The 16,446-nt window shown below is 26.4% G+C and overlaps 1 protein-coding gene across 1 annotated transcript in view; it reads right to left on the reverse strand.

Annotated features, from left to right (window-relative positions):
• Nucleotides 1-2,286: 2,286 nt before the first annotated feature.
• LOC140670169 (uncharacterized) overlaps nucleotides 2,287-16,446 on the reverse strand; it is a 32,975-nt gene continuing 18,815 nt past the window's right edge. Inside the window, exons 3-5 of the mRNA XM_072900734.1 lie at nucleotides 13,832-14,065; nucleotides 4,504-4,569; nucleotides 2,287-2,757 (exon numbers count right to left, since the gene is read on the reverse strand). Of these exons, the coding sequence (XP_072756835.1) occupies nucleotides 2,584-2,757; nucleotides 4,504-4,569; nucleotides 13,832-14,065 (474 nt within the window). The 3' untranslated portion in view covers nucleotides 2,287-2,583. The remainder of the gene's footprint in view (nucleotides 2,758-4,503; nucleotides 4,570-13,831; nucleotides 14,066-16,446) is intronic.

Consider the following 16,446-nt stretch of genomic DNA (forward strand, 5'->3'; position numbering starts at 1 on the left):
AATAGCACCCAGTAGATATATATGAATTCATGGCTTTAATTTCTTATACCTATCAAATATTCTATAATAAGCGACTAAATTGGTCTTCTATGGTAATATAATTATAAATAAATATAATTATAAATAATATTAAAATATAAATAATATTAAAAAAATAATCATAAAAGAATTTAAAAAAATTTCAAATACGATAAACTACAAAAATTAAAAAGGAATTTATAAGAAATTATTGCAAAATTGCTAATAAAAGAAAAAGACCTTAAATAAAAATTATATCTTCATATGGAAATTATTTTAAAACAATGTGTGTGTGTTATATTTCTTTAAAATGATTAAATTATTTTTTTCTCATTGATCAATATAAAATCCAAATTAATTGGCTTTTTAAATTTCGTTTAAAGGATTATGTCTTTTGAGATGGCTGTTGACGTTATTGATTTAACCTTTTACACATGTAAATATAGATAACCAATCCGATGTTATACTTGGCTGGCCTGTATCAATGTGGTTTACACTACATTATCAGATAGTGTATTATCGAAAAAAATCTGTATGTATTAATTAAAGTGTAAATATTATCGACTTATAATATATAGATAGCATATACTGCCAATAAAGACAAGGGTGTGGAGATTCGGTGCAAAAAAGAGACTAAAGGCAAATCGGCTCACAGTTGTTTATTTTTTTTATGTATGTGTGTTACGGTGTGAGTAACAGTAATGCTTATTTTGTGCATATTTTCGTGTGCACACATTTAGAATGTAAATCCCTCTTAACCGCTAATCTTAATAATCTCTCATAAAAAGCTTCATTTATTTATTCTAAAGTCGATAGTAAGGATAATTAATTAAATATAAGTAACATACGATTATCTTTGAAAAAACATAAAATAAATATATTATAAACTGACATAATTACATATTATATTTTTTACATGTGCAAAAAAATGAAAAACAATTATATATTTAAATTAAAAATTTCGATTTCGACACCAGAAATCAAAAGTAAATGTGTACAGAAATAATATGAACTATATAACATTTTACTTAAGCGTGTTGTTATTATTATTGTAAATATTAATACGTTTAAATATGTGTAAATGAATACAAACAAAGATTATATCAAATTTATACAGCAATCTGTCTTGCTTTACTTATCGAAATGTATTATCTTATTTTACCGTGTAATTAAACTGTCGATAATACAACAGAGTGTAATACAATAAATAAATAAATAAATACAATAGAGTATAAAGCATCTGTTTTGACTGAATACTATAAATTTATCATGTTTATTTTTTTCTACTAAAAAAAGCATTTTTTTCCTTGCAAACCTGGTTTAACGAAGCGTGATAAAGCAGTAACACATTATCATCATTTAAATATGTATCTTCTTAGATTTATTTTTCTTCTCAGATTTGTTTTTCTTAATTATATTTTTCCATTTTTTTCAAACAAGTACAATAATGTTGTTTTAAGCGAGCTATTATTTTATCTCATTTTAATATCTAGTTTGCAAATATAAATAGCTGCTATAAATAGATTAGCTATTCTCAATATACGTTTTATGTATGTGTATCATTATGCGAAAGATTGTATCACATATATTATACGTACTTTTTCGTAAGTAAAGTTATGAAGATTAAGATCTGTGCATGAAAGATGACAATGTCTGCAGTATATTGGAGCTAATTTTAGTCAATTGTGTCGTTTATACTATTGATTCTTTCTATTATTAATGGTTCTTGCGTGAAGGAATAAGTATCTTAAAAAAGAATCACATACTTACGTTTTTTTCTTTTATTATGAAAAGATGTCTTTGCGTTCCAGTTCAGTTATTCATTTAAGTTATTTTATTATTTTAATTTTTAGTTACTATTGTTTATTATTAGTATTATTATTTATATTCTACATATAAATCTTAAAAGATTTATTACAACAATTTTTTATAATAATTTTTATTTCATTAAATGTCTAAAAACTTTTAAAATCATTTCACAATAACATTTTTTTGCTTTTTTTTCTTCGCCAAGTTTTAATCTATAAGCGTCTCTAATAGATTTTGTTTTATTTTTGAGTTTGTTATTAATCATAATTCATTTAAATGGCATCTTAATTTGTTGAATACTATTTTTAATATCTTCTTTGTTTAAGTTTTTAATTTTTACTTGATGTTCTATATTTGCATGTTTGCTGAAAAATTGCCACAAGTAAACTTGGGTATTAAATAACCAAAGATTTAAAGGTAACTTTTGGGTTTTATGAAAAAATAATGAAATACACAAAATTACAAAATTTTACACAAAGTTTTATTAACCGATATCTTACAACATGCGACAGCGTAGCTACGCAATTAGTTAGTGTCTGTAGGCGTTTCGTGTATGTCTTTTTGCTTAAGGCATAAAATATACTTTAGCACCTTAATACAGATGTAAGTTAATAGATGATCATAGATTAAGAGAAAGAGAGAGAGAGAGAGAGAGAGAGAGAGAGAGCGAGAGAGAGCGAGAGAGAGAGAGAGAGAAGAGAGAGAGAGAAATGTGTGATTTGAGCAGGTGTATGTGGATTCCCTCGCGGAACTTCCTCAGCAATGCGGGCAGCGTATCATACCGAAAACATCACATTTGGCGCATTTTAGGGCGACGAATTCCACTGTGAACTCGTTGCGATGTACTGATCTCTTGCTGCCGTGACAGATGGGACATAGTAATCTCTGAAATCCGCCGCAGTAGGTACAAACGGCACATGCATCCTTACACTGAAACGTACAAACGTTTTATAATATTTAATTATAACGCATTATACAAACCTAGCAATAAGTAATTATTTTATTTCTTGTGACATTATTACACTATTATATTATATTAATTTCTGCGCCATCTTTTCTGATTTCTTTAAAATCTTCAAATGCACATTAAATTTATTGATAACTTATTAATATATTCAAGAAAATAATATGTAGAATATAATTTTTTAAAATAGATTAGATAAATCGTCGCGTGACAACGATGTTCGAACAAGAGACTTCCATCAAGACTTATTTGGCGTTACGAAACTATAGTTTTCACTTTCACTTTGACTTGCTACTGATCGTGAGTTTAATGTACTTGAAATGTAAATCGATTTTGCAGAGTGTATAACGAGTTCGAGTGGAATCACGAATACTCTAGGTATTCGAGTATTAATCGAATAAATATCTAAAATCTCGTTTAAATTTAAATAATATCACATACCATGCTTCTAATTATCGTATGTATATGATAATAAATAAAAAGAAAAGCATTAATGAATTATATAAATCAATAAATGTATCATTAATCCTTTCACTTGCTGGTATCTGATTTCAATTAAATTAGAAAACTGTATTGCATTGTTAATACTTTACTGTACATTATTTAAAAATATTAATATTACATTAATCTATTGTATATCAATGTTCTAATTTTAAATATTTTATAATTTTATCATTGTAAAGAAAATAATTAATTTATATTAAAAATGAATAGAATTGGTATATATGTCGTAGAGATTAGTTCGAGAAATTTATATGTATAGCACACCGTTGACATGCGACAAAAGTAACAATGGAAGCATATATGTAAACGACCTTTAGTTGAAGCAAGGTAAACTTGAATTGCATGACATCGAAATTTATGATCTCGATGAAAAAGAAGGTGGCAGTTAGAGAGAGAGAGGGTTACAGATAAAAGTGAAAGGACCGTACAACCTTGCGTTTACAAATGCTGTGTTGTGTGTAGACGTTTCATCACAGTCTACTGTTCTGTCTACTTTAGAGAGCTGATTCTGCGTATAATAAATGCATTGCGAGCGTAACGCAATTGTGCGAATTTTATTCAAATTTCAATGACATTCTTATGACAGCACGTAAATTTAGATCAAATACCGAACTTTTTAATTCCTGTTCTGAATACCAACTATATTTATATTATTTGCTTATAAGAAGTGAGAGACGGTAATAAGTGTAGTTATCAAAAAAAAAAGCTTCTTATTACGTACATAAATTCTTTTATAGAAAACTATAGAATGCTATATTTTTAATGCCAAACTTGATGTAATTAATTTGTGTCTGCATAAAATTGTTACGAATGTATTGATATTGTTAAAAATTATATTAATATTACGTCTGCATTTAATGTTAGGAATTAAAAGTCAAACATCAGAATTTAAAATAAAGGTAGAAATTATATATTTTCGAATGGTTCAACCAATTACGTTAGCTTATGAAACCTTACATGAGTTTATTAGTTAGTTTGTGTTACGACTGATAATTATAAAAATTAATCCGGAAAAAATTGTCCAACCGTGTTATTCATTACTCATGCATTTATGATAGAATAATGCAATTTAACATATTAAACATAACGTCGATCGATAAATTTCGCGATATATTATTAATTCCACGCTCAGGCGCATCCATATTAAATTACAGCCCGGGGCGAAAAAGATATCGGAGGCTCTATGATGCCTGGCAAAATCAATTCACCTGGTAAGGTTCCAATATGCGACGTAATTCTCCCGACTCGTTAAGCCGCTCGACGGTGTCGACACCCTGTAACAAGTAAGAAAAAAATTTGTGAAACGCAGACATTTAATAGCATATGGTATTTAAATCATTTGAGTTATTCAAACGCTTTCTTTCCGCCTTGTTCATGTCATCTGTTGCTGTACAGTTATGCTGTAAAAAGAACTTTCCTGTGAGTTAAAAACTTTCTGCCGAATAAAAGAAAATCACAAAACACGTTTTGCAAGACGACGTAACACTTTCGACGAAGAATACAGCTGCATAAAAGAATTTTATCTTTCCCGCTTTTCCTCATGTACATATATATATAAATTTTACATTTCCCACTTTTTCTCGTACATATATATATATATATGTGTGTGTGTGTGTGTAGCATAGCTACACTATATTGGTTGTATCATGCATTTTCATGCTAATGTTAATAAACTCTTCATAAAGCACGCGATATTTATTTTATAAGTTTAATACACTTTTGATTTATCCAAATAAGGAAATTTTGCTATAATTTGTTCTGAACATTTTTTTAAAATTATAATAGATACGTATATTATAACAAATAATTATCTAGAAAACTCTCTCTCTCTCTCTCTCTCTCTCTCTCTCTCTCTCTGTCTGTCTCTTGCTATATATAATGTTTATTGCAAAATTTTCAAGATTGTGGTAGACATTACAGATTTGCGAACGCAAGCGAGTAAAATAATGCGACATTCCGAAGGTTCGTCCAAGCACGTCTTGTAATCTCATATCTGATGTAATACAGGCTTTATTGCGATTGTAGTTAAGGTGTACTCCTTTCACCAAAGACGACGTGAGCTGTCAAACGAGTGCGAAGACGAGCAAGAGTGAAAGTAAAACAATATACAAGTCGATAAAAAAGTAATAATAGAAAGAAACGGAAATTTTTTCGGTGATTTTGGTATGAATCGGCTATTTCGTGCGAGATAATTGTATGACGCCGACAGATTGGAATGCAGTTAGGCTAGCTTTATCTGTGTACACTTGTATGCTAGACATCAGCCACCTTAAGGCGGCTGTAACGCAGGCAATCTCACCTCGCGTTCTCTCCAACGGCCTTGGATCAAATAGCTTGACATTTCACTTATGCGTATATCTGTTTTATCCAACTATCGGTTGCTGGGAGTAAGTTCTTAAGAAACGCACACTGCGATGTAGACGAGAGAATCAAATTACATTACGATTGACTCTTACAATTAGAGCTAAATGCATGTCTTTTTATCAGAAAGCTATTATTACTATTAAATTTCCAAATTAAATTCTTGAGAATAGTTATATTGTGAAAAATGTGAATTGAAAAATTGTGAATTAAAAAAAATTATATACATATTAAAAAAAAATAAGTATTTCTCTAATTTGTGTGAAAAAAAAATTAAAAAAAAGATATTATAATTATATAGCTTAAATTACACATATTTATTATACATATATTTACAAATTATCTATTGCATTTCATATTAAACAATTCATAATTTTTACATTTCTTATAAAAAACAGACTAGACTGCATTCTATAAAAAATCTATTATGTAAGGAATCCTGATATTATTGGAAATTGTGTAATTATAATATCCACATATGTGCACGTATGCTATATAATACTCATAACACGATCGAAGTGTATCACATTTCATCTTACAAAAAGTGCGTAAACATAACTGAAGCTTATATGATTACAAAGATCTTTACTACATCGTAATAAATGCCATTTTATGAAGACATCTCATAAGGTATCGTCATATATAATGGTACAAACTTGTATTACTTCCGTCGTGAATGAGAGCAATTACGAGCTATACACAATGGGAAAACATACGTAGCTTTATTACGGTCATTCCCAAGTACCGTAACGTTTAAATGATTACTGCGATAATAATCGTTTCTTCGTCTATTCACTAATTTCTACTATCTCATGCTATCAATTAATCTCTATTATGGCTCATCTAATTGAACAGATTGATATCACGCAAATCGTAACTTGATTATATGAGCTTTTCTTCAAAATACTTAACTGTTTATTGAAAAATCAAGAGGTGTTTACCGGTATTAATATATATACAACATCAAGAATTTTATTTTTGACGAAAAAGTAATGTAAAATTAAAATTCGCAGCCTCCACAATATAAATTATTATCCACAATATAAAATCATAACCCAATCATAATCAAGGCCAATATCAGAGCCAAAATAACAGATATTAGAGCGAGAGAGACTGTATTCAATCAAAAGAAAATTTACATAAATCAGACGTTTTAATTCAATGTTTTAGGATTCTCTTCAGTGATACACGATAAATAACAATTAAAACATCTATATACAAATATGTAGACAAATCTTAGTCGATCATAAGTCCGTAAAAATAAAGCTCCAAGAAAATAAAATTAAAGTCAATCCTAACAATAAAAGTATTATATAAATAAGTAACAGAAAAACCTATTGGAACAAACAAGTATCTACACAAAGAAACGCATGTATTTTGACAAATCAATAACGCCGTCAACGTTAAATTAATCAAAAAACAAATAAAAAATTTAAAAAATAATGTATTCTCTAAAATTCGATATTTTAAATGTTAAATAATTTTTTCTTACTATTTTTAACTTAATATAATCTTCTTTCAATCTTACGGTAGATGCAACATAAGAAAACTTGTGAACGATAGTCTAAACCTGAGAATTGCATGCTGAAACACAATACTTTGCCATCTTTACCATGGTATTCTATCACCATATAAAAATATACCTATGTCAAAGGTACAATAGTTTCTTTAAAATAAAAAAATTTTACAATTATTTCTTTCCATTTATTTTATTATTTGTATGATAATTAACTGTTGCGTTTAATTAATAATTTAAACATCTTATTATTATTAAAATAGTAACAAAAATCCTGTTATATAAAATGTTTAAGAATATGTGTATGTAATTTTTCTCTTATTGACTCATCCATCTATGCAAATTACACAATCCAATCTCAAATTTTCATTCGTAAGTTTATTCAATTTTCACTCATTAGTCAACAGTTATCTTTGACATTTCACGTTATCTGTCTCTTGACTTTCTCGATGTCGAATATCCCCGATTGCATAATGCGTCATCGGCCTTGTATAAATTCTTCGCAAGGCGTAAGACGACGGATTCGAAAGGAACATACTCGAACATGCTAGTACGCGCGTACCATAACTTTTTTTATTAGAAATTATTCTATTTGTTAAGGAAAAACTTAGAGAGAGAGAGAGAGAGAGAGAGGGGGGGAAGAAGGAGGGAGAAAAAAAAAATAGATATCGCTTAAGAACAATATAACTTTAGTTGACAAACGTCAAACGCAGATGACGGAACGTTCAACGCCAGCTGCTCACGCTTTATTATCTAACCTCCTGTTTATATCGACAATATATATTTTATAGCAACATAAAATATACATTACATGTACAATATTTTATATTTAAATTATATATATATATATGACAAAAGAGCTAGGTGTTTGTGCAAAATTCGTATATTATATAATATTAATACAGTATACATATTAATCATATATATTAATACATTGCATACATAAAATAAACGTTTCGGCACATTGATTTTGACCATCTTTAGTACTATAATCATTTGTAATGTCGAAAATTATTATAGCATTCGTTACATTTTAAATTCAACGTAAAGTAATAATTCGAACCATGTGTAATCAGTTATGCAAATCACTGTCATATAATTAAAAGGAAAATGTAATTATCAATTTATGTTGATTGAATAAAAAAAAGAAGCAATCTTGATTGTCTTAAAATACACAGTCCGATTTATAAATAAAGTCTCTGATAACAGATGCGTTATTATTATCTTTATTATAAATAAATAGCAAAGATGTACTAAATAATGTAATAGATTCAAATATAAATTAGAAAACAACATAAAACATTGAAATTAAAAGGATAATAAACTAAAATTAAAACATATCTGATGAAATTGTTTATTATTATGAAAGGTATAAGACTGATAGCAATATATGATAACAGTATATGGCAAAACAAAAAAGGAGATTTTAGGCTCTATTAAATGGATAAAACTATTATTTTGAGAGAATTATTTTTTTTTTGTGGATTTTTGACAAACTGTATGCTCTTGGAAAAGTCTTGTCACTTTTCAATAAATTCTTATAAATTTGTTCCTTAATAAATTTTTTGTTTTTTTTTATCTGAACAATAGTGAATATAATTCGTCGACTAATTTGTAAACGAATATTTTTTGACAATTGTATACATATCGGTATTAAAAAGCACCTATTTCATCTTTCACATATAATTAGTTTTATTTATAGCAACCATAATGTTATCCTTTTATTCTTTTAGTTCTAATAAAAATATCAGGGAGCTTCTCAATAAATCTTTTTATAACATATACCTATTTAATCACAAATTGATCACATTTGTTAATATTACAGTTGTTATTATTTTGACAAAATTTAGTAAGGAGTAACCTGTCTGATATCTTATTTATTAGAGGTAAAGGGCTAAAGGGATAAACACTATGGCCCTACCCTAAATAAAACCGATTATATGCGAACGATGAAAAGAATATTTCTCTGATACCAACATGTAAGAAATCATTAATTAACCATTAAAGATCCGTTTAAAAAATTAATCGACGAATTACATTCGCTACTGTCCAGATAAAAGAACAGAAAATTTATCAAAGGAATAAAATAAAAATTTAATAAAAAACAACAGGATTCTTTCAAGAGCATATGGTTTGCCAAAAATCCATTAGGAAGCTAATCCTTTCAGAATAATAGTTTAATTAATTAGAGTCTCTTCCATATAAATTTGTTTATTTTTTATATTCAATTATCAAAAAAGTCACATAGTCAGATTAACAACAACTTTCAATTTATAAAAATGCTAAACAAAATGAAGATCGAATCTAACTGTAAATTAGCTTCTCTTAATGTTGTTTCTCCGTTTTATTACAAACATTTATTTATTTTTATTTACAAACATTCCTATCAATGCAGCAATAAATAGTGTTTCAAAAAGATAGAATTGTATTACTAAAAATATTTTTATTTCTCGCAATGAAGTTTTGATTTCTATTACCAATAAATCTTAAACCTTTTTATTTTTAATAAAATTATATATAAGTAAATTTTTAGTGATGAAAGTGTTAGGGGAGAAGAAAGAGGGAAAAGAACGTTGATTACGTAAGATTTATAGAGAAATGGAGGGAAAAGGGGTGAAGGAGTGAAAGTAGAAGAAGGATGTAGATGAATAAGAAAAAGGGAGAGAATAAAATATGATAAAAAAGGAAGCGTTTGTAAGCAAAGACGGTCCCACGGTCAAGCACATAGAGTGAGTAGAAAATAGGAAGCGGTGTGTGTGCATAAGTAAAAAGGTTAGAATAGAATAGCATAGAGTAGGTGGGGTTAGTATAAATGACAGAATATAAATAGAGTAAATTTCAGAAATGTTCAAAATGGATATCTAAACTCATTTGAAATACAAAATACAAAATAGTTGGAATCTTTCCATTTGAAAATATAAAATGTAAAATGATTTTCAGACACCCATTTGAAATAGGAAATGGAAAATAGGCATTTATAAAATGGTTTTTTAAAATAAAAATGATTTTTAAAAATTTCTATATTTTTTTATTTATTTATACATATATATATTTTTTATATTAATTTTTTTAATAAACTTTTAATAAACATTTTTATATTAATTTTTTTTAATAAACTTTTAATAAACTTAAAAACATCGATTGGTTGTAGAATAGAGAATTTCTAGAGACTCAAGAATTTTCTTCTGTACAGCTAATCGACACGCTAGAAAAATTTATCCTGCAATATCAGTTTTAGGCCTCTTGCCCATAGGAAACGCGACAAAACGCGACGTAGTAGCTAATGAACGCTAAGAAAATGTTGATTAAATTTTTAGTAATTTAGTAGTATTGTTTATAAAAAATACATTTGAAATAGAAAATAGATAATAAAATCTATTTAAATGGAAATGTAAAATAGGTTTTAAAACAATATATTTTAAATACAAAATACAAAATAGGCATTTTACATTTTGTATTTCCATTTTAAATGCATCTATTTGGAAAATGCACATCTCTGGTAAATTTGTATTAAAATATTTGTAATCTCTCTAGGGGTCCATTAAAAATATATATATATAAGTAGATTTTTAGCACTGCAAAGGGTTTTTGCTATTCTCCATCATTGTGGACATTGTCTTTCAAGATTTGAAATTAAGGCGATCAAACGGTTACCAATTCAATTTATCTTTTTATTTTAGATATATCGATGACATAATAATTACTGCTTCTTTGAGTTTATTAGAGGAAATCAAACAAACCTTTAATTCTATACACACGGTAAAAATTTTGTATTTTTGTTGAAATTTTCTTGTGTAGAAATTTTTAACATACTTTTATGTTAATATAACATACTGTCGTTATGTTATTTTAACTTTTCTGCATTTAGTTAATATTTCTAAGAGTTTCTAAGAGTTAAAATAATTAACAAGTACATCTTACACTAATTCACATTTTTGTGTTAATTTTTTACATATTATTTGTGTTATTTGTTTACATATTTACCTTCTGTTAAATTCCCTTTCTAAAAAAGGGATGTTATTAATATCGTCATCGCTTTTCCGCGATATTGATTGGTTGTCTCGCAGTCTGGTTGTCAAGTGCGTTTTGTAACTTGCTTCGCGCGTGTCGCCTGCAGCTGTCAAATTTTGACAGTTTGTGTGACAATTTGTAGTAAATTTAAATTAAAGAAAAGTTAAAGAAAACCAAGAAGAGAAAAAGACAGACAAAAGAAAGATACATATATTATATGTTATATGTATGTATTGTGTATATGATAAACCTATGTAAAATTTTCCCATGATATTATATGTATATTAATTATGTAATTTATATTGTGTAATAAATAGAAAAAAGAAGAGATGGAAAAAAAGGAGAAGGGATATAATATTAAATAAAGAAAGAGAAAGAAAGAGAAAGAGAGAGAAAGAAAGAAAAAGAAAGAAGAATGCTTTCTTAAAGTTAACCGTAAATATTAAAATTTAATATTCAACAATCAATTAGCATTGTGGAACGTTAACGCTTAACTTTAACATACACTATATACCTAACCATACAACACAATATAAACACAAACAAAATAAATAGCGCGCGCTACGCGCGCGCTTAAACTGTTCTAGTAACATTAAAATTAGAGTGGATAAATTGGGACACGAGAAATGTGTCAAATTTAACACAAAATTTTTTACCGTGCATAAATGACTTTAGTTTACTTTAGTGTAAACGATTGGTTTAATTTTTTGTATGTTATTATTATTGTTGGAAATGCTAAAATAATTTTTGATCAATATACAAACCAACCTTTTCGAGAAGGTACTTAAACTTTCATTACCACCATTCTTTATTCTACAAAGAAAGGAATTATTTTAGATCTTATAGATAAATCCATTCGACTTTCCCATTTAAAGTTCCATTATAAAAATTTAGATAAAGTGATAAATTTACTTTAAAAAACGGTCAATATCCATTAAATTTTATTTTTACAGTAATTAAAAGCAAAATTAAATTTTATATACATATATATATACACAAGGGTGATGAGAACCATGCAGCTTCAGATGAAAAAAAAAGATTTTTCACTCCGTTCCGTTTCATTCCGTTTGTTAACCAAGTATTTGAAAATTTTGTAACCAAAACAAAAAAAACATAATTTATAAAATAGCCTACTCTTGCTAAAATAAACTTATAATTAGTAAAATTATTAAGACGGAAAAAGTTATGGACGTGTGCTATGATACAATTATGTGGTCTGTAAGATATGCTATCCTGTGATTGTAACGCTACTTATGTGAAACAGACCACATGAAAAAGATAAAAAGACAACTTAAAATTACAATCAGCGAATATTGCACAGATATTAATAATAAAAAATTGTTCTCATCTGCAATGTCACAAATTAGAATATTTAATCATAATTTTGATTGAAAGCACATAAAAATCCTAGACAGAGAACCGTCTTATAAAAAGAGATTAATTTCCAAAATCGTCTGTATATAGATATATATAGAATTCTAGTCTCACAAACAAAATAATATAGATCTGCTTCCTAATACACATCTGTTGAATATATTTTTCTCTCCTTAAAAATTCTCCTTTTTTCTCCCAAAATCTTCTTTATTCATTTTGTTATATATTTTTATATTTATTGTTATCACCTATCGGTCCTTTACTTACCGTAATAGTAAAGAATTTCATTAGGTTTGTTAGGCTTTAATCATTATTTATACTATCCTTTCAACTATCCTTTAATGTTTTATGCTGTTTTTTAATTTATATTTAAATCCATTATTTACTAGTTTTGACAAAAATGACGCATATTTTATTAGCCTTATAAATTCAGCGTATTTTAAGATAATCAGAATTCTTTTTTGCTCAATTGACATAACTTGAGAACTGCATAACAGCGAATTATTATTGTTTTACATTCAAATTAAAATGTAACGATTGTTATATGATATATATTTTATATGTAATTTTTAAGATTGCGGACGATTAATACTGAAGATAGTCAAAACTAATTTGTCGAAAAGTATGTTTATTTTATTTAATATATTAATTTATTATATAAATTTTGCACGCGCGCACGGATATTTACATATGGCTCTTTAGCTCTTTTTTATTCCTTTTATTATTTTGAAAATAAGAGATCATTAACATAAATACATTAACACTTTTTAAATTATGTGTTAGCAATAAAAAAGTAATAAATTAGTGTTAACATACATTATTTTGTTAGTGTATATGTACATACGGTTTTATATTACGTTTTAATATATTACAATAATGAGTTATAAAAATATAAGAGTAATAATATTTAAAAAAAAATTGTAGAAAAGACATTTCCAAAGGTATGAATCTGCTTATTTCTAGCTTTATACGTAATTTTATGCGTTTTATTATGTTATTTAGTAACGTCTTGGCACACATAGTATTTTCTCATCTAATTTTTACTTTACATACATCGCTAATATGTTTAACTAGTAAATATAACCAAAAATTATATAAGTTCTAGTTTCCATTCCTAATTTCATGATTTAAAAAATTGCTCCGTTAATTGTCTAAAAAAATATTTTTATTTAAACGTACATTTTACCTGTTATTTCTTGAAGTTTATTTCATCAATATATATTTTCTCCATTTTCTAAAGTTTTAACATATTATAATTAAAAACACATACATACCCCAATATGCTGACCATCGACGAAGAGTTGCGGCAATGTTAAGATTTCCGAATCGATCCGGTCCTTGAGTTCGGTCTGTAATTCCGTATCGCGGAATAAATCTGCCTCGTCATACTTAACCATGTTCGTCCACAAAATTTGTTTCATCTTCATACAATTGGTAAAGGTCTGTCTAACTATGCCCAACGATGTCGTGTAAAGTACCACTTTCCCCTTTTCCCTTTCCACATAAGCCTGAAACAGAATATACAATCATATATCATTGAAGATTAAGGAACAAAACCTCGTGTTTTCATGGTTGAGAATACAAATTATATTAAGATCTGCAAGAATAAAATATTGTGATAATTATCCTCATGATTTCTTACACAACAGTATACTCTCGTACTTCATATATAAATTATTTTGATATATGTATACAATGTATATTCCATAACGCATGTTACGATTAATAACTGTTGCGAAACAATTGAGTACTTGATATAAATACTATTGCTTGCTCTCATTATATGCTGAAGCTTTATCTTATATTGATTTTTTAAAATTTTTTGTACTTTTTTTCAGAGTTGGGAAAGTTACTTTATAAAAGTAATTCGTTACTGTAACCGGTTTTTTTTTCTTCCAAAAACTAACTTGTTACTAATTTTAAAAAATAACTTGTGACCGTTACTGTTATTCAAAAAGTAACGAATTGTTACAATTTCCATTACTTTTTTTGTATACAATACAAACTTTTCATAAAAATTATTTAAACATAAGATCAAATTCAAAATTTATACTAAACCTTAAAAATTTTTACATTATTTTACATGAAAGTAATCAAAATAATATAATTTTTATAGTAATATTGCTATTAATATAAAGTGTGTAATAATTTTGATAATAATAAATTATTTTAAATAAGAGAAATTTTTGAAAAAAATTGTAAACAAGCTTTCAAACACACTTTTAGATCTTGTAAATGTAAATAAAGTAATTTTCTTATTATTAGTTTAATTTTAACAAATTTAAATATGGTTAAAATCGCTTTCTTCACTTCTCTTCAACTTTTTTTTATTTTAAAATTCTAATAGACAATACGATAATTTTCATAATATCAAATTCTTGACTAATTATTGAATTATCTGTCTATTTAAATGTCTTTTTACAAAGTAGAAAGATATTAGAAAGAGATTCCAATAGTTTCTATGTGTGATGCATTTCAATACTCAATCCCTAAGTTCTCCATTTCACACATATGTGCACATGTATCTACAGTATATATTACTTGTACTATATAAAATGTGTTCATATGCATAAAACGAAAAATATTTATGTTTCTTTATTTGGAAATTATATTCAAAAAAAATCCCAGATAGCACAGAAAGATCAAAAGACATCTTAAAAATATTTAAAAGACAATAAGACGTCTTATTTTTTAAAGACATGTGCTGTCTGGAAAGTAAAGGTAAAAGAAACTGTCAATTTCGATGTCGAAAAATGTAACGAAATTACTTTTCCCGTTACAAATAAAATTTGTAACGCCGTTACCGTTACAGTTATCGAAAAAAGGTAACTGTAAAGTAACCGCCTTTAAAATCTTGATATTCTTGATCTTGATCATTTTGATGAGAAAATTGCACAAATTATTTTTCAAATTCTCTCGTTGTCTATAATTGTTTCTTCTTAAAAAATAACACTGTTATAATACCATATTTTGTGGCTAATAATATAGTATAGTGTATATACTTTCTCCTTTTCTCTTTTTTTTTAATTTCTTACTAGCCATAAAATATGATGATATTATAAAAGTCTTATTTTTTTAAATTAAGTATATATATATATATATATATATATATATATATATATATATCTTAAAATTATTAATATTTATATGTATATTAACTATTTTTATCATTTTTTCCTTTATTAAATTTATTAATATTTTATTTAATATTTAAATTAAGATTAATTCTAATTTTTATAATTTTTTATTGAGGAATAAATTTTAAATTATTGATAACCATATTATTCATTAATACATTATTTATATTTTTTAGTATTTTTATTTTATTACCTTTATTAATTCATTTGATTATATACTATTAAAATTAAATAGGTCATCTGTTTTAATTTATTAATAATACGTATAAAAGTAAATATTGGATTATTTAATTCTTTTTTAGTATTTTCTATTAAAATACCAATTTATATATTTCATTATATTAACTTTCACATAAGCAAACAAAGTCAAACTAATATCTTTTTTTTTTTTGAGCCAAATAATTTTCATTTAAAACATTTGTTCCTAAAACCCTATAATTTCCAGATATTTATGACTTAAAAATAAAATGTGATAGCCTATATATATAATTGTGGTCAATAATTTTATATAGATTAATATCAGTATCATAAGCAAGAAAATAATAATAAAATGCATTTGATGAATTAATAAAATTCTGAAATTAATGTTAAACTCAAAGTAGTCCTCTCTTTTTTATTGGCGATCAATTCTTGGATAGACACAGACGACAATTTTCACACGGAAAAGAGTCGCTCTTTATGGTTCGACGATTCAATCGCCGTTTGAACTTCGATTCTTGCCCAACAATGCGTGCATTGGTTACTTGTTCCTT

Source organism: Anoplolepis gracilipes, chromosome 1 (genome assembly GCF_047496725.1).
Source record: "Anoplolepis gracilipes chromosome 1, ASM4749672v1, whole genome shotgun sequence".
NCBI classification, from domain to species: Eukaryota; Metazoa; Arthropoda; class Insecta; order Hymenoptera; family Formicidae; genus Anoplolepis; species Anoplolepis gracilipes.